Here is a 20,777-nt window from a genome sequence, read left to right as displayed (position 1 = left end):
GTGGAGGCTGTCACAACCATCCCAAAACACTGTGTCTGCAAATTGAGGTTCTGATCTGGCATAAATCCTAAATCATATGACAAGGCTCGTTAAAGAGTTACTTTTGACTTTTAAGAAATCATCTTCTTCCTCCCTGAAGAGACAATTTGCATATTTCCCAGAGGAACATTGCGGCCTAAAGTCTCCTCACCACTGGCATGCTGGAATGGTGTGACTGTCTCCGCAGGGAGAATAATTTTCCCTTTAGATCCCATCTTAGACAGCCAAATCAGATCTCATACTTTGCACTGACGAGGGTGAACCATCCTGAAACACGGTGGCTGTAAATTGAGATCCTGATCTGGTATAAATCCTAAGTCATATGAAAAGGCTCATTAAAGAGTCACTTTTGACTTTTAGGATTGCTACCTCCAATAGGTGGCACTAGAGTCTGCCTTCTTCCTCCCTGAAGAGACAATTTCCATAGCTGAACTTAGTAACTCAAGTTATAATTCTTACCATTTGGGTCTAGGCTGCAGAGATAAGACGCCGGTAGGCCTTGATGGGGGGCATTCGTCTTCAGGGTCTGAGGAACATCTGCCATCTGCTTTGTGTAAACCTGCAGAATACAAGATAATAGATATTGTAACACTTTACTTCTAGTTTTTATTGTGTCATTTTGACTGTCCAGAAAACCTTCTAAAAGGGAGAGCAAATTAGAACATAACATTATATGAAAATCATCATATTACCTATTCTCATTCACACTTGTTACGAAAGGGAAGGGGCCTGAGCATCTGTTGTAGGGTGCCACAAGAGCTGACCAATTAGGAGAACCAGGACTAAAAGTGATCATCTCTTAATGGTTCTGACAGGTGCATTCTCCAGTACTATCAGTGTCAGTGCAAATTTATTATACTATTACAAAAGGAATCTATAAAATGAACAGGACAGATAAACTGACCAAAAAAAGGGTAAATTTAGATTGAAATCAGTCTATCATCACTTAAGTAGGACATTAAGGCTGAGGCCACACAGGGATTACTGTTAGTGCTCGCATGACACTCGGCTCATACTCGCAGCACAGCGGGAGCAGAGTGTTATGCAAGTGTCATGCGACTGTGGTCCGATCGTGTGATTAGACCACAATTGCGGAGGGGAGGGCCGACGCTGCGGAAAGGAGAGCCGACGCTGCGGAGGGGAGGGCCGGCGCTGCGGAGGAGAGGGATTTATCTCCCTATCTCCCCCGTTGCCAGCTGATGCGAGAATTGCACAGCTCTCTCGTTACACCGGTGTAATGTGAGACCAATGCAATGTTTCTTTTGCCCCATAGACTTGTATGGGTGCGAGTGGAACAAGATCGCATTCCACCAGCAGCATGCTGCGACTATTTTCTCGGTCCGATTAGGGCTGAAAAAACAATCGCTCATGGGAGCTGCACCATAGAGTAATATTGGTCCGAGTGGAATGCGATTTTTTTTTTCTATCGCATTCCACTCGCTCCGTATTACTTGCCATGTGTGCTGACCCTAAGGAAACCCATATGATTTAGGGGAGGAGGCAAACTTATATACAAAAGGTCTAACCTGCCAGACATGCTTTGATTTTAGCAAAGCTGCTGAACTACGGTAGGTTTCTAAACTTGTTATCCATTTTATAGAAAAGGAAAATCATCTGAGCTATTGGTAATTAATTTGAAATTGGTATAAAATAATTTATGAAGTAAATTACGTGTTTTCTACTGCTTCATTTTTCTGGAATATTGATACATGAGCCCAATCGTATGTTGATGTTGAAATGTGGTATACAGGGTTCAGTACGGGGATCCTGAGAAAAGGACTATCGAGGTATTTTAGGTGTTTGTAGAATGTTTCTATCTGACAATATATTTTGGCACACCGGATCCCTATCAAGGCTTCCAGATTCCGTTAGTAATACTAAGTGGGTATTATAAGAGGTCATGTTGCAAAGATACAGGCATAGCCGAAGGTGTTAGCACCCGTCAAATTGTTCCAGAAAAAATATGTATTTCTCCCAGAAAATGAGTGCAAGTACAATTGCTTTTTAATAGACATTTATTTCCTTTGTGTCTGTTAGATCAACACAAAATAAAAGAGGACAAAAAGGCAAATTAGACATAATTTAACAAAAAAATCCCAAAAATGGGCTGGATAAAATTGTTGGAATGTTTCCAAAATTGTGGGTAAACAACTTTGTTTCAAGCATATGATGCTACTTCAAACTCAGCTGTGGGAATTGACAGGCATGGGCAATATGAAAATCACACCTGAAACCAAATAAAAAGGGGAGACTAACTCAATCTTTGCATTGTGTGGATGAGTTTGCCACACTAAGCATGAAGAACCAAAAGAGGAGAAGAGAATTGTCTGAGAACTTGAGAACCAAAATTGCTGAAAAATATCAACAATCTCAAGTTACAAGCCCGTCTACAGAGATCTTGATGTTACTTTGTCCACGATGAACAACATAATCAAGACGTTTACAACCCATGGCACTGTAGTTAATATCCCTGGATATGGACGACAGACAAAAATTGATGAAAGGTAAATCTGGATGGTGGCTTAGCAGCCCCAATCAAGTTCCAAAGAAATTCAAGCTGTCCTGCAGGCTCAGGGTGCATCAGTGTCAGTGCAAACTATCCGTCAACATTTGAATTAAATGAAATGCTATGGATGTGACCTAGGAGGACCTCACTGCTGACAGAGAGACATAAACAAAGTTAGACTGCTGTTTGTAAAAATGTACGTAAGCCACAATCTTTCTGGTAAAGCGTCTTGTGGACAGATGAGACCAAGTTAGAGCTTTTTGGTAAAGCACATCATTTTACCATTTACCAAAAACAGAACAAGGCCTACAAAAAAAAGAACACAATACCTACAGTCAAATATGGTGTAGGTTCAAAGATGTTTTGGGGCTGTATTGCTGCCTCTGGCACTGGGTGTCTTGGCAGTATGCAAGGTATCATGAAATCTAATCCGAAAATTACCATAGGATTTTGGGTCACAATCTAATGCCTGGTGTCAGAAAGCTGGGTTTGCATCCTAGGTCATGGGACTTTCAGAAGGACAATGACTCCAAACATACTTCAAGAAGCCCCCAGAAATTGATGGAAACAAAGCACTGGATTGTGCTGAAGTGGTAGCAATCAGTCCGGATGTACATCCCATTGAACATCTGTGGAGAGATCTTAAAATTCCTGTTGGGAGAAGGTGCCTTTAAATATGAGAGACTTGGATCAGTTTGCAAAAGAAGAGTGGTCCAAAATTCCAGGTGAGAGATGTAAGAAGCTTGATGATGGTTATAGGAGCAATTGATTGCAATTATTTATTCCAAAGGATGTGCAAACAAATATTAAAGGGAACCAATCACCAGGATTTTCATATATAACCTAAATCCAATGCTATACTGGCACTATCAGGCTGATTCTATACATAGCTTTAGTGGTCAGCTCGGATGTATAGGTTTTGAAACAGAAGCAGGTAAAGTTTATAAAATCACCAGCTTCTTGAGTGACAGCAGCTGAGGATGAGATAATATCTGGGGGATATTCATAGTTATCCCCTCCCCCTGTTAGAATCAGCATAAATATTATACAATCGATTTAACTTTTCACTTGTAGGACCTGTGTGAGGTCATACCCATGTGACCAGAAGGGGTGGGGCCTCAACAAACAGAAAAATGTTGTTTCCTAGTACTGTATTAGCTTTGTTGGCTGAGGCCCCGCCCCTTCTGGTCACATGGGTATGACCTCACACAGGTCCGAAAAGTGAAAAGTTAAATCGATTGTATAATATTTATGCTGATTCTAACAGGGGGAGGGGATAACTATGAATATCCCCCAGATATTATCTCATCCTCAGCTGCTGTCACTCAAGAAGCTGATGATTTTATAAACTTTACTTTCTTGGATTTCAAATCCTATACATCGGAGCTGACCACTAAATGTATGTAGAGAATCAGGCTGATAGTGCCAGTATAGCACTGGCTTTAGGTTATATACGAAAATCCTGGTGATTGGTTCCCTTTAAGTTTAGGGTGGCAACAATTTTCCGGCCCATTTTGAGGGGTTTATGTGAAATTATGTTCAATTTGCCTTTTTTTCTATTTTTTGAGTTGTTTAAAAGAACTAGTGGTTGATACCTTTTATCAAAAGGGAAATAACAAATGAGATAAACTTGTGTTTAAAAAACATGTGTAATTGCAATAATTTTATGGCAGAAATACTTCATTATCTGGAATAATTTCAAGGGTGCCAACACTTTCGGCCATAACTGTACGTCAAAAATGGTTCCGATCGGGAACGTTTTCCCCACTCCCACTTAGCTGTAGTTTCCATAAACACCCCCAAATTGTCCATAAAAGGCTCCTATTTTCCCCCTCCTGTACTGTCCATATCCTGCACCTTTGTTGGATGATCAGGCAGATGTAAATAATACAAGATCTTAAAGAGGACAAGCATTTTATTATATAGAATTACCAGTGCTTCAGAGAAAATTGCCCACATTAGAAGAGGGCCAATATGCACAGTCTCTTCAAAGGGCCGCCATGGTACACTGCAGCCTCCGAGCATGAAAGGACTTTCTCTAATCAGGATAATTAACTCTATGTTAATGTGCTTACATGGAACCTTACAGGTGTTCTCAGTCTACAGGGGGGAGCGGGAAACACAAAGCAGAATTAAACTCCTGGGGTCTCGCTGTGTATTTCCAAGGTAAATGTTATGGTCTGTAATTATCCCCTCTTCAGAACTGAACACATACAATTACACACAAAACATCAGTGATGAAAAAGCAATAACTATTAATGCAGAGTATATGACAGAGGCTTCAGGATTGGAAGTGACATTTACAATATATTCTCCCTGCAACATCAATTGTATTAGGGAAAGCGAACACTACAGTCAGAAAGCATGGCAGATAATTGCACAAAGGGCCTTACCCAGGCACTCAAATCATTTTTGCACATTTGTTACTGTTTTTATTACTTTGTACAAAAAGCTAGACCTGCATAATACTAGTGTTTACTGAGTACAGACTACTACACCTGCACAATACTAGTGTTTACAGTGTACAGACTACTACACCTGCATAATACTGGTGTTTACAGTGTACAGACTACTACACCTGCATAATACTAGTGTTTACAGTGTACAGACTACTACACCTGCATAATACTGGTGTTTACAGTGTACAGACTACTACACCTGCATAATACTGGTGTTTACAGTGTACAGACTACTACACCTGCATAATACTGGTGTTTACAGTGTACAGTCTACACCTGCATAATAATAGTCTTTACTGAGTATAGACTACTACACCTGCACAATACTGGTGTTTACTGAGTACAAACTACTACACCTGCACAATACTGGTGTTTACTGAGTACAAACTACTACACCTGCACAATACTGGTGTTTACTGAGTACAAACTACTACACCTGCACAATACTGGTGTTTACTGAGTACAAACTACTACACCTGCACAATACTGGTGTTTACTGCGTACAAACTACTACACCTGCACAATACTGGTGTTTACTGAGTACAGACTACCACACCTGCATAATACTGGTGTTTACTGAGTACAGACTACTACACCTGCATAATACTGGTATTTACTGAGTATAAACTACTACACCTGCATAATACTGGTGTTTACTGAGTATAAACTACTACACCTGCATAATACTGGTGTTTACTGAGTACAGACTACTACACCTGCATAATACTGGTGTTTACTGAGTACAGACTACTACACCTGCATAATACTGGTGTTTACTGAGTACAGACTACTACACCTGCATAATACTGGTGTTTACTGAGTACAGACTACTACACCTGCATAATACTGGTGTTTACTGAGTACAGACTACTACACCTGCATAATACTGGTGTTTACTGAGTACAGACTACTACATCTGTACAATATTGGTGTTTACTGGATACAGATTAATACAATTGCATAATACACCTGCATAATACTGGTATTTACTGGGTAGAAGCTACTACACCTTCACAATACTGGTTTTTACTGGGTACAAGCTACTACCCCTGCATATTACTGTTGTTTACTAGGTACAGACTACTGCACTTGCATTATACCGGTGTTTACTGGGTACAGACTACTACACCTGCATAAAACTGGTATTTACTGAGTACAGACTACTACACCTGCATAACACCAGTGTTTATTGGGTACAGGCAGGTTACTACACCTGCATAATACTAATGTTTACTGAGTACAGACTACTACATCTGGACAATATTGTTGTTTACTAGGTACAGGCTACTACACCTGCATAATACTGGTGTATACTAGGTACAGGCGACTACTACACCCGCATATTACTGGTGTTTACAGGGTACAAACTACTACATCTGCACAATACTGGTGTTTGCTGTAGGTTTCTATTATTATTGAAATGTAATTATTACATACATAATTGGAGTACTGATATACACAATATTCGTACATATAACAGTACAGTCCTGATGGAGGGTTATATACCAATCACCGCAGCACATGAGATATGGTTAGATAGATCTGTTAATGCTGCACTCACTGGTGGGTAATATATTATCATGATATGGGTAACAAAAAGGCTAAATAATCAGATATGCAGAGTTAGAATTACGATATTATACATACAAAAATATTTTGCTATGGTAACACAATGTTTACGGTCTAATTCTCCTATATTGTTGGTTATTAGACACTACACTATTGTCTGACTCTCTTATGCCAAGTCTCAAATTGTTTATTCGGATTTCCATTTGTATAAAATAACCATCACCGATGTAAACACCAAGACCTGTATCCAGGACTAGCACTGTTAGATATCTACACCATGTTCCAAGTTATTATGCAAATTGGATTTAAGTGTCATAGCGATTGATTATTTATTTTTCAATGAAACTCATTGATGGTATTGTGTCTCAGGGTTCTTTGGATCACTGAAATCAATCTCAGATACCTGTGATAATTAGTTTGCCAGGTGATCCCAATAAAAGGAAAACCGGATGTTCCACAATATTAAGCAGGCCACAGTTTTGAAGTAACATGGGAAGAAAAAGGATCTCTCTGCTGCCGAAAAGCATCAAATAGTGCAATGCCTTGGACAAGGGATGAAAACATTAGATTTTTCACGAAAACTTAAGCGTGATCATCGTACTGTGAAGAGATTTGTGGCTGATTCACAGCACATATGTGTTGGTGCTGATGAAGGCAGAATGAGGAAGGTTTCTGCCAGGCAAGTTCATCGGATTAAGAGAGCAGCTGCTAAAAAGCCATTACAAACCAGCAAACAGATATTTGAAGCTGCTGGTGCCTCTGGAGTCCCTCGAACTTCAAGGTGTAGGATGCTGCTTCAAAGGCTTGCTGTGGTGCATAAACCTACTATTCGGCCACCCCTAACCAGTGCTCACAAGCAGAAACAGTTGCAGTGGGACCAGACATACAGGAAGACTAATTTTCAAACAGTCTTGTTTACTGATGAGTGACGAGCAACCCTGGATGGTCCAGATGGATGGAGTACTGGATGGCTGGTGGATGGCCACCATGTCCTATCAAGGCTGTGACGTCAGCAAGGAGGTGGAGGAGTCATGTTTGGGGCCGGAATCATGGGGAGACATCTGGTAGGCCCCTTTAGGGTTCCTGAAGGTGTGAAAATTACCTCTGCAAAGTAAAGAGTTTCTGACTGACAACATTCTTCCATGGTACAAAAAGCAGAACGTGCCTACAGGAGCAAAATCATCTTCATGCCTGACAATGCACAATCTCATGCTGCAAAGAATACCTCTGTGTCATTGGCTGCTATGGGCATAAGAGGAGATAAACTTATGGTGTGGCCACCATCTTCCCCTGACCTCAACCCTATAGAGAGCCTTTGGAGTATCATCAAGCAAAAGATCTATGAGGGTGGGATGCAGTTTACATCAAAACAGCAGCTCTGGTAGGCTATTTTGACATCATGCAAAGAAGTCAAGCAGAGACTCTCCAAAAACTCACAAGTTCAATTGTTTCAAAAATTGTGAAGATGATATCAAAGAAGGGTTCCTATGTTAACATGTAACTTAGCCTGTAAGGATGTTTTGGATTTAAATTGCTTTTAATTTCAGTGAATGTGACCTAATGAGGCAAATTACACAAATGAGCATTTTCAGTTCTTTAAAACATATAAAATGTTTAGAAACTACTGTGCCTAATAATTTGGAACAGTGCATTTTGAGGGGTTTTTTATTTTGAAAATTATCCTGTTATCATTGGGAGGTTTCTTCAATAATATTCGATGTATACTCTAACGAGTGATGACTTTTATTAGACTGACTGTCATTTGCACCGACCATTTAGGAAAATCAGAGAAAAATATCGTTTGCATAATAATTTGGTTCATGGTGTATAGCAACCACTATGGACATGCTGACCATTAGCATCCCAGTACCAGTATGTCAATCCAGTACATACAGCATATCTGACAACACCAATGTACTCAGGAGATTCAGTTCCCACTGCTTGAGACACTAGGCAGAGACTAAATGTATAGACGGCCATTTGTCTGCCATAGTACAGAAACCAGTGCAAAGTCATCCATAGCACGGCAGTATGGTTGGCAGGGGATGGAATGGAATCCAGGCCCAGAAATCTTAAGATGCCCAACAACCCTTCTGCCACCTCAGAGAATAGCACTATAAATCACATAGGAACTCAGTAAATTTTTTCGCACCAGGTCCTTATAGGTTAAAGTTAAGATTTTGTGGTGCGGAGTACTAAAGCTGAGACATTCAGGCCAGAATTGTCTTCATTTGTGGGGACCCTAAATTAAGACTACAGCACTGAGCCCCTATGCCATAAGGACTGGGGACCAATTCCATCACTTCTTGAAGGATCAGCTAGACAATCATGTAATAGCCATATAGCCGGCATACGTATAGAATCAATGTTGATCATAATTGTTCTTTTCATGGTGGAGCAAACATGCCCCAATATCTGCAATCAGGGGTGTAGAATGACGACTTATTCCCCTAACTACTGAGATATACGTGTGCTCAGCCAATGTGTAAGGAATGATGGCTGTGAACTCAACAAATCATCAGACTATAGCTGCCCCTTATATAACACTGGTGAGCGCAGAATACACAGCACAATCTATACATGATACATCCATGGGAGCCGTGCACGGCCGATGCAACCTGTGCCCTATTTACCGCTGCTGTCACTCTATAACAGATAATAATGGAATTTATCAGTTCATTGTCATGAATAATTGTGTCAGACTGTCCTGGAGCACAAGAGCACAAATAGTGTGGTGTACATTCATAGTATGTGTGTATGGTATGTGTGCTGTACATCATGTGTGTATGGTATGTGTGCTGTACATCATGTGTGTATGCTATGTGTGTGGTACATCATGTGTGTATGCTATGTGTGTGGTACATGTATATCATGTGTGTATGCTATGTGTGCTGTGCATGTATATCATGTGTGTATGCTATGTGTGCTGTACATGTATATCATATGTGTATGGTATGTGTGTGGTACATCATGTGTGTATGCTATGTGTGTGGTACATGTATATCATGTGTGTAAGCTATGTGTGTGGTACATGTATATCATGTGTGTATGGTATGTGTGCTGTACATGTATATCATGTGTGTATGGTATGTGTGCTGTACATGTATATCATGTGTGTATGTTATGTGTGCTGTACATGTATATCATGTGTGTATGCTATGTGTGCTGTACATGTATATCATGTGTGTATGCTATGTGTGCTGTACATCATGTGTGTATGCTATGTGTGTGGTACATGTATATCATGTGTGTATGGTATGTGTGTGGTACATGTACTACGTGTGTGCCTGCTATGTGTGCTATACATCATGTGTGTATGCTATGTGTGCTGTACATGTACATCATGTGTGTATGCTATGTGTGCTGTACATGTATATAATGTGTGTATGGTATGTGTGCTGTACATGTATATCATGTGTGTATGGTATGTGTGCTGTACATGTATATCATATGTGTATGGTATGTGTGCTGTACATCATGTGTGTATGGTATGTGTGTGGTACATGTATATCATGTGTGTATGGTATGTGTGTGGTACATGTACTACGTGTGTGCCTGCTATGTGTGCTATACATCATGTGTGTATGCTATGTGTGCTGTACATGTACATCATGTGTGTATGCTATGTGTGCTGTACATGTACATCATGTGTGTATGGTGTGTGCTGTACATGTACATCATGTGTGTAGGCTATGTGTGCTGTACATGTACATCATGTGTGTATGCTATGTGTGATGTACATGTACATCATGTGTGTATGGTGTGTGCTGTACATGTATGTCATGTGTGTATGGTATGTGTGCTGTACATGTACATCATGTGTGCATAGTATGTGTGCTGTACATGTACATCATGTGTGTATGATATGTGTGCTGTACATGTACATCATGTGTGTATGGTATGTGTGCTTTACATGTATATCATGTGTGTATGCTATGTGTGTGCATGCTATGTGTGCTGTACATGTACATCATGTGTGTATGGTATGTGTGCTGTACATGTACATCATGTGTGCATAGTATGTGTGCTGTACATGTACATCATGTGTGTATGGTATGTGTGCTTTACATGTATATCATGTGTGTATGCTATGTGTGTGCATGCTATGTGTGCTGTACATCATGTGTGTATGCTATGTGTATGGTACATGTATATCATGTGTGTATGGTATGTGTATGGTACATATATATCATGTGTGTATGGTATTTGTGCTGTACATGTATATCATGTGTGTATGGTATGTGTGCTGTACATGTATATCATGTGTATTGGATGTGTGTATGCTATGTGTATGGTATATGTACATCATGTGTGTATGCTATGTGTATGGTACATGTATATCATGTGTGTATGGTACATGTACACCATGTGTTGTATATGAATACTGTGTATGTGATCTATGTGCTGTACATATATATGCATGCCGGACTTTGCCCCAGTTGAGCTAGATCACTTGTTTTTCCTTCACATATATATTATGCATTTATAAGTGCATGGTACATGGATAACTTGTGTGCACGGTGTGCGGGATATATATATATATATATATATATATATATATATATTTATACTTATACTACATTACACATGTTCTCACTGTGTGTGTATGTGGGATCTATGTACGTTATGTGTACACATATTATCAGTGAAATTATATTTATTACTAACCTAAATGTCTGTTCCACATCTATATCCTCAGTGGTTGTACTCTGTGTGTCTGTGAACTACACGTATCTTTTATATGTATGCTTTATGTGCTCTATCTATAAGTATATTCTACAGCATGTTCTCTACATGATTATGTCACACCCATGGTCTATGTATATCTTACACCCGTGGTCTATGTATATCTTATACCCTGGACTATGTATATCTTACACCCGTGGTCTATGTATATCTTACACCTGTGGTCTATGTATATCTTATACTCTGGTCTATGTATATCTTACACCCATAGTCTATGTATATCTTACATCTATGTATATCTTACACCCATGGTCTATGTATATCTTACACCCATGGTCTATGTATATCTTGCACCTGTGGACTATATGTATATCTTACACCCGTGGTCTATATATATCTTACACCCGTGGTCTATATGTATATCCTAAACCCATAGAATACGGTATGTATATCTTACACCCATGGTCTATGTATATCTTACACCCATGTTCTATGTATATCTTACACCCATGTTCTATGTATATCTTGCACCTGTGGACTATATATATCTTACACCCGTGGACTATATGTATATCTTATACCTGTGGTCTATGTTTGTCTTACACCTGTGGTCTATATGTATATCTTAAACCCGTGGTCTATATGTATATCTTACATCCGTGGTCTATATGTATATCTTAAACCCGTGGTCTATATGTATATCTTACACCCGTGGTCTATATGTATATCTTACACCCGTGGTCTATATGTATATCTTACACCCGTGGTCTATATGTATATCTTATACCTGTGGTCTATGTATATCTTACACCCATGGTCTAGGTATATCTTGCACTTGTGGACTATATATATATATATATATATATATATCTTACACCCGTGGACTATATGTATAACTTATACCTGTGGTCTACGTTTATCTTATACCTGTGGTCTATATGTATATCTCACACCCGTGGTCTATATATATATCTTATACCTGTGGTCTATATGTATATCTCACACCCGTGGTCTATATATATATCTTATACCTGTGATCTATATGTATATCTTATACCCGTGGTCTATATGTATATCTTATACCCGTGGTCTATATGTATATCTTACACCCGTGGTCTATATGTATATCTTACACCCGTGGTCTATATGTATATCTCACACCCGTGGTCTATATATATATCTTATACCTGTGATCTATATGTATATCTTATACCCGTGGTCTATATGTATATCTTACACCCGTGGTCTATATGTATATCTTACACCCGTGGTCTATATGTATATCTTACACCCATGGTCTATATGTATATCTTATACCCATGGTCTATGTATATCTTGCACTTGTGGACTATATATATATATATATATATATTTTTATATATATATATATATATATATATATATATATATCTCTTACACCCGTGGACTATATGTATATCTTATACCTGTGGTCTATGTATATCTTACACCCATGGTCTATGTATATCTTGCACTTGTGGACTATATATATATATATATATTTTTTTATATATATATATATATATATATATATCTTACACCCGTGGACTATATGTATATCTTATACCTGTGGTCTATGTATATCTTACACCCATGGTCTATGTATATCTTACACCCGTGGACTATATGTATATCTTATACCTGTGGTCTATGTATATCTTACACCCGTGGACTATATGTATATCTTATACCTGTGGTCTAATATATCTTACACCAGTGGTCTATATACCATGCGGTCTATGTGCATATACACCGTCTGGCCCCTCCTCACCTCGTACCCGCCGCTGCTCCTCGGACTGTCCTCCCTGGGGCTGTGCTCCCTCCTGTCGTCCGTGTCCCGGGCTGATGCCGGGGAGGAGGCGCTGGAGCCCGGCCCCGGCCCTCCGCTGGCTCCTCTGTCCTCCTCGGGGAAGCGGCTGGACTCCACGTCTACTTCGGGCTCATCCGCGGTGTCGGGGCCGGGGGAGGCGGAGCGGTAGCTGGACGTGTCGCTCAGCAGGTCGGGGGAGCTGTATCCCGGCGGCCGGCTGGGCCCGTACACCTCTCTGCTCCCGTACAGTTTGGCCAGGCTCTCCGCAGCCTTCACCACCGGCCTGAAGGCGGAGATGTAGCGGAGCTTTCTGGGCGTGAGCGGCTCCCCGGGCCTCCCTTCATCCCCGGAGCGCTCTTCCTCCCGGTTGGCGGACTGCTCCTCCTGGGCTTCCCCGCTGCTCTCCGGCTCTTCCGCCTCCCCCGCGGTCTTTGCCGCCGCAGCCTGCTGGGTCAAAGCGGGGTAAGAGGGGACTGGAAGCGCTCCGGCTGCCGGCCAGAAAACCGGGAAAGGTGGGTATACGGAGTCCTTGGAGGCCGGGGCGGCCGGCCAGAAGACGCCGGGCAGCGCCCCCTTGTCCCCCAGGCCGCCGTCATCCTTCTTGGCGCATAGACCGAAGGCCGGGAAGCCATAGGGCGGCGGAGGGAAGAGCGGCGGCGTCATCTTGTGCAGCACACCGGAGAAGCTCTTGCTGGGCACGGGGATGAGCGGGAAGCTGCGGGCCGCCTGCTCCTCGTCCCCCCGCAGGCTCTTGGCCGGGGGCGGCGGCGGCGGCGGGAGCTCCAGGTGCTGGCGGGAGCTGCTGCTGCTGGAGGCCGGGGAGGGGAAGGCTCTCTTGCGGGTGCCGCCGTTGAACATGGCCTTGACGTCCTCCCAGGAGTGCGCCAGGTCGTCGGAGGCGGTGGGGTCGCTGAGCCGCAGGTGCCGCCTCCAGCTGTTGAAGTTGGCGGCGTCGGGCTGCGTGTACTTAGAGTCCGGGGCGCGGTGCGAGTGGAAGATGAACTTGTTGGGGGAGAAGTAGAGGCCGCAGTAGCCGCACTTGATGCACTTGGCCCGCGAGCTGTTGTACCGGGCGGGGATGAAGCTGCCCCGGCAGCCCCAGGCGCACTCGTGCACCACATCGAAGGCGAAGTTCTCGGGCAGCTTGGGCGGGCGGTGCTCCCCCAGGAACGACTTACACAGGCGCTCGGCCTCCCGCTTAGTGATCATTCCGCAGCGGCGGGACGAGATGGGCATGGCCCCCGCCCGGCGCAGGATCTCCAGCTGCACCGGGGTGCACTGCACGCACGTGATGCCCAGCGCCACCCGCCGGTTGTGGATCTCGTTGTAGCTGTAGCTCTTCAGCAGAGTGTTGGAGATCTGCGCCAGGCACAAGCGCTCCTGGCCGTCTATCACCAGCGACACGATGGGCACGCCGTACAGGGACGTCTCCCCCACCTGGTTGGGCTTCAGGGACGAGAAGGGCTGGCTGTCCGGGCCCGGGGCCTTGGTGCTGGGCGACGAGCCGGGCTCCCTCTGGGCGCTGACGGCCTCCATGGTGGCTCCCCTGGGAGAGAAACGGGCACAGGTCACAAGTCAGCACATGGGGGCCACATTCGTGTATCATATATGTGTGTGTGTGTGTGTGTGTGTGTGTGTGTGTGTGTGTGTGTGTGTGTGTGTGTGTGTGTATACAGACATGTGGCCACAGTCTTGTATCATGCGTGTGGGTGTATATATAGAGAGAGAGAGCTATGGATACATTTTATATATATATATATATATATATATATATATATATATATATATATATATATATATACATATATTTTTATATATATTTATATATATATATATATATATATACCATAATAACATATAGGTGGCCACAGTCCTGTATTATATGCGTGTATGTGTGTACATATATGTATATATATATATATATATATATATATAGAGAGAGAGAGTATCATTACAACCAAGCAACTGTTGTATATATGTATAGGTACAATATTTGTGTGCACATATATATATATATATATATATATATATATATATATATATATATATATATATATATATATATATAAACACACACACGCACACATTATAATTATAACCAAGCATCAGTAATAAATATATACAGTAGTAACTAGAAGCACCTGTAGTAAATAAATATATACAGATATGCTGCACCGGATAATCTATTCATCAAGTTGTATGTCTTTCAAAGTATATTGTATAGTACTATACACATAATTATTAAAACATATATTTATGTATTTAATATATATATATGTATGTATATATATATATATATATATATATATATAGTTCTATATATAGATATAACTGGATGGATAGAATTGGATAGAACGGATAGAATTATAGAATATCCAGTGTGCCATATAATTTTTAACAGAAGACAATTCTCTTTCTAATGTCACAGGATCTAAACTCATAGTAAATATATATATATATATATATATATATATATATATATCCCGCGGATATTCATCACTTCTGACATCACAGTATACATATGTATATTATGAGTAAATAAAAAATATGATAAATATTTTCTGTAAGTTTGGGATTTGTGTTTGTAATCTAAAAGGAAAAGTTCAATTAATGTTGCTTGTAGGGGCCATTGATGAGGTCTCATTTCCTCAGTTCTCTTGGTATCAGTTGTTGTATGATCGGTGATCATTATACCGTCACCGTGTCCGGTATTATTACAGTCATTATTTAACAGGTCAGGAGATTTAGTGTCGTGACGTCATTTTTAGTGGAATTTCAGATTTCCGCATATTGTATTCGAAAAAGTTGTTTATACAAATATGATTCCTGTGTTACCAATATACCCACATTTATCATTGTTTACAGTTGTTTTATCATAAAGATAGATATAGATAGACACATAGATAGATGGATGGATGGATAGATAGATAGATAGATAGATAGATGATAGATAGATAGATAGATAGAGGGATTGATAGATAGATAGATAGATTAGATAGATAGACAGATGGAATGATAGATAGATAGATAGATAGATAGATAGATAGATAGATAGATAGATGGAATGATAGATAGATAGATAATAGATAGATAGATGGAATGATAGATAGATAGATAGATGGAATGACAGATAGATAGATAGATAGATAGATAGATAGATAGATAGATGGAATGATAGATAGATAATAGATAGATGGAATGATAGATAGATAGATAGATAGATAGATGGAATGATAGATAGATAATAGATAGATGGAATGATAGATAGATAGATAGATAGATAGATGGAATGATAGATAGATAGATAAATAGATAGATAGATAGATAGATAGATGGAATGATAGATAGATAGATAGATAGATAGATACATGGAATGATAGATAGATAGATAGATAGATAGATGGAATGATAGATAGATAGATAGATAGATAGATAGATAGATAGATAGATAGATAGATAGATACATGGAATGATAGAATCTATCTATCTATCTATCTATCTAATCTATCTATCGGGAAAAATCAGTCTGTGCTGCTCTGTTCTGTTCCTTAATGGCCGCTTTCCTACTTTACCGCCTGAGCCGTCATCATTTCTGATGTTAGAGTGTAAGCTTGTAGGACCAGGCCCCATCCCCAATATCCACTGTAGGGATTTCTTGTAGTTTTCTCTCCCCTCTTCCTGCAGAGAACAGTCCGGATGTGTTCAATAATAAATGACTGGAGGAGACAGCGCAGACATCACTGCCTCATAATGTATGGGGGCCGGGACACTCCTAGAGGAATCTGCACACCACGGGTCACAATATGGAGCAGGTGTATATAATATACATGTAATATGCACACACGGCAGGACTGGACAGCGCAGAACCACCTCCGGCGCTGGAGGAGCGGCTGCTGCTGACACTGTGCTGTGCTCTGCCTAAACACATAAACACATCCCGACAGCTACAGAAATACAGATGATCACTGATTGCCCCCCTATTAGTTGGAAAAAATGTCGGGCGTTATATCTGATGCAAAGGTGTATTTGTAGGAAACTTATTATTAAAAACATCTGTGTGATCAGCTTTCATGTCTGTCCCTACACATTGATTGAAAGGCGGAGAAAGTGAAGGGCAGAAATTGGCAGATAGGTGTCCAGTGTCAACAAGTTTCTATTTGTTAAAGTCACAGATACTGTAAAATATATATATATATATATATATATATATATATATATATATATATATATATATATATATATATATATATATATTATAACGTTAATTTACAGATTACAGTATGTATGAATTTAAAGCTTCTATGCTGTGTTTGGTTTAATATTCCCGAGTGTTGTGTGTTAGGTTATATATTTTCTGAATATATAGACAGCAGTTGGTTTGTGTGAGACATCGTGCACGATAATGTCATTGCGTGTAAGAAATGTTTCTGCTTTGTGTATAATAAGGTCATGTATTGTGTGTATATATATCTTCATGTATGTCTCATCAGTTGTTCTCATGTACCCTCACCAAGTATATTCGGTATATATAATATTCTTATGTATGTATCACCAGGTATATTTTGTGTATGTAATATTGTCAAGTATGTATGCCTCACCAAGTATATTCTGTGTATATACTTTCATGTATGTATCACCAGGTATATTCTGTGTATATTATATTTTCATGTATATATCACCAGGTATATTCTGTGTACATTATATTTTCATGTATGTATCACCAGGTATATTCTGTGTAAATAGCATGTGTCACCAGGTTTATTCTGTGTAAATAATATTCTAATATTCTCATGTATGTGGCACCAGTTATATTCTGGGTGTATATATATATATATATATATATATATATATATATATATATATATAAATATATATATATATAGATACATATATATATATATATATATATATAGATAGATACACACAATATTTTCATGTATGTATCACCAGGTATATTCTGAGTATATTATATTTTCATGTATGTATCACCAGGTATGTTCTGTGTATATAATATTTTCATGTATGCATCACAAGTATATTCTGTGTACATAATATTCTCATGTAGGTATCACCCGATATGTTATGTGTGTATAAATAATTAAATATCTGCTATATGGAAGCTCGTGAAGTTGTGTGCGGTTCTCTTGTTTGTATTGTCTGTGGATTAGTCTGTGCACTAGTTCTGTGGATTTTATTTTAAGGTTTTTCAAAGTAGGAATACACTTTATACAATGTTTAAAACATGTACAAATTCCTAAATTATTTAATTTGTTGTTTGTTTGGGTTTTTTTTATTTTATGTATTTATTGATTCAATCACTCATTTGACTTGTAAGCTGAATAAATATTATATTAATTTCAGGCAGAATAAAAAAAACCTTAACACAGTTAGGTCCAAACATAGAATATCCATGCTTTAATCCATATAAAATAAATAAAACATTAGTGTGTGTTTATCAGGGTGTGATACAGACTTATGTACAGATTGCTGGTAACCTTTCAGGCTACACTGGACTAGCTACACAGAATAAAGTTCTGAGCCTTCTGAGGGCTACACCGTCCTGCCCCACTGTTTCTCAGAGCTGAATGTTGGGATCTCTTCACTACTTGTCAGTACAGATACATGACCTGGATACACAGCAAACAGACCATCATCTTCCTTCATTCTCCTATCTATACCCTGCTTACAGTGTAGGGCAGAGCCTGGACCACAAACACCACAGGCTCAGGCTGCCCCAGGACCATGTGTGGGGTCCTCACAGGACTAGGAAGACATGGGAATTATTCCTGCAAAATGTTCTCCACTGCTATGAAGTCCCAAAACATTCTATCTATCTAACTGAGAAAAAAAAAAAAACAGCGTTACAAAAGTAACAAAAAGGAAAACAATGTGGTCTTTATTAGCCCATGCGCAACGTTTCAGTTGTTAACCAACCTTTGTCATCAATTTGCCTCGGATAAAGCTGTTTTGAGGGGTTTTACGATCACTATATCATATTTGTTTTTTACTGTTCCAGTTTTTTTTTACTTTATCTATTTAAATATTGCACAATAGTATTTACTATACTATAAATGCATTGTGTTATGTTTATATTATCCATATATGATTATATGTAAATACATATATATTCTTGATTATCTGTAATTAAATATATATTCACTTTACCCTTTGTCTTTGTGTGTGTTAATTATTCTGCTTTGAAGTTTTAACCCTTTGCTTTTATTCGTACCAGTGTTTATCTCTATATTAGTTTTTAGCAGGTGACGTGTATATTGTGTCATCCATATACCGGGGAGGATTTCGTGTGAATTCTTATTCCCCTGTACATATTTATTTTCTCTCTCTACTAATAATCCTTTTTGTGCTTTTCCAAATCCAGCTCTTGGTCTTTGGGTAAAGTCTTGACATTGGATAATCCTGGAGCAGATTAGGTTATTTACTGTACAAGTCCTGCACAAGGAGCCCCGGAAAGCGGCTTATCCTAAAGAGATCACCTAATGAAGGGATTGCATTGTAATTACACAGAATAATAAGCCGAGGAGCAGACCTCGCTAAAAATGGGGTGTCCTCTGTCTACCCTGCCAGGGGTGTCATGGGGGGTGAAAGCACTATTCATTCCAAATAGATGTAGTGATTTCTGATAATTGACTATATTGATGATATAAAACCGTTTGAATGCAAGATAGATAGATAGATAGATAGATAGATAGAGGGATAGATAGATAGATAGAGGGATAGATAGATAGATAGATAGATAGATAGATAGATAGATAGATAGATGGATAGATAGATAGATAGATAGATAGATAGATAGATAGATAGATAGATAGATAGATAGATAGATAGATAGATGATAGATAGAGGGATAGATAGATAGATAGAGGGATAGATGGATAGATAGATTCGAGGGATAGATAGATAGATAGATAGATAGATAGATAGATGATAGATAGATAGATAGATAGATAGATAGATAGATAGAGGGATAGATAGATAGATAGATAGATAGATGGATAGATAGATAATAGATAGATAATACATTACATACAAGGCTGGGTGTTACTTACCCTCGTGTGCTGTGGGCTGCTGCTCTCTCCTCCAGTTTAGGAGCTTGCTCTTCTTCTGTACCCTCCTTATGGGCTCAGAGGGTGGCAGGACATGGAGGCTGAGGCTGGCACCATGGGCTTGGGGTCCACAATCACTGAGGATGCGGCTGATCTGAGTGCTCCCAGTGATCCAGTGACAGCTACAATAATAGGGAGGCGACTCCACTTAGCACTGACATGTTCCCTTTAACCCCTTGTGTGCTGCACAGCACTGGCTGGTGGGCTCCTTCCTCCCAGAGAGTGAGATGTGTAGAAGATACCAGAGGTAAGTGGGGGGATTACTCTTCACCTGTGAGTGTTTATTACTATTACTACTAGCAGATACCACCCTCATCCTTCCCCTCCCCTCCTCCTCCCACCACCTCCTCTCTGCTCTGTGTGTTGTAGGGGGGGGGGACCCTTTAAATCTGATGTGTGAGAAAAGTGTAATCATGAAGATGATAATTATTACTAATTAATTGCTGGATAAACATAAGAGGATTCGATCCATTTCCCAGGATTTCTCCCAGAGTTTAGCAGTGAGGGAAATTAGTTTCATATTTAAGAGTGGCAGCTAGAAAGTGGAGCCTGGTGGCACATTGTAA

General features: G+C 39.8%; 1 protein-coding gene across 1 annotated transcript in view; it reads right to left on the bottom strand.

The window, feature by feature from the left end:
* Positions 1 to 20,445, bottom strand: part of SKOR1 (SKI family transcriptional corepressor 1) — a 52,530-nt gene extending 32,085 nt beyond the window's left edge. Inside the window, exons 1-3 of the mRNA XM_075342867.1 lie at positions 20,155 to 20,445; positions 13,049 to 14,633; positions 499 to 598 (exon numbers count right to left, since the gene is read on the bottom strand). Of these exons, the coding sequence (XP_075198982.1) occupies positions 499 to 598; positions 13,049 to 14,623 (1,675 nt within the window). The 5' untranslated portion in view covers positions 14,624 to 14,633; positions 20,155 to 20,445. The remainder of the gene's footprint in view (positions 1 to 498; positions 599 to 13,048; positions 14,634 to 20,154) is intronic.
* Between the last annotated feature and the right edge of the window lie 332 nt (positions 20,446 to 20,777).

The sequence above is a fragment of the Anomaloglossus baeobatrachus genome, chromosome 4 (assembly GCF_048569485.1).
Source record: "Anomaloglossus baeobatrachus isolate aAnoBae1 chromosome 4, aAnoBae1.hap1, whole genome shotgun sequence".
NCBI classification, from domain to species: domain Eukaryota; kingdom Metazoa; phylum Chordata; class Amphibia; order Anura; family Aromobatidae; genus Anomaloglossus; species Anomaloglossus baeobatrachus.
This window is presented reverse-complemented; position numbering and strand designations above follow the sequence as displayed.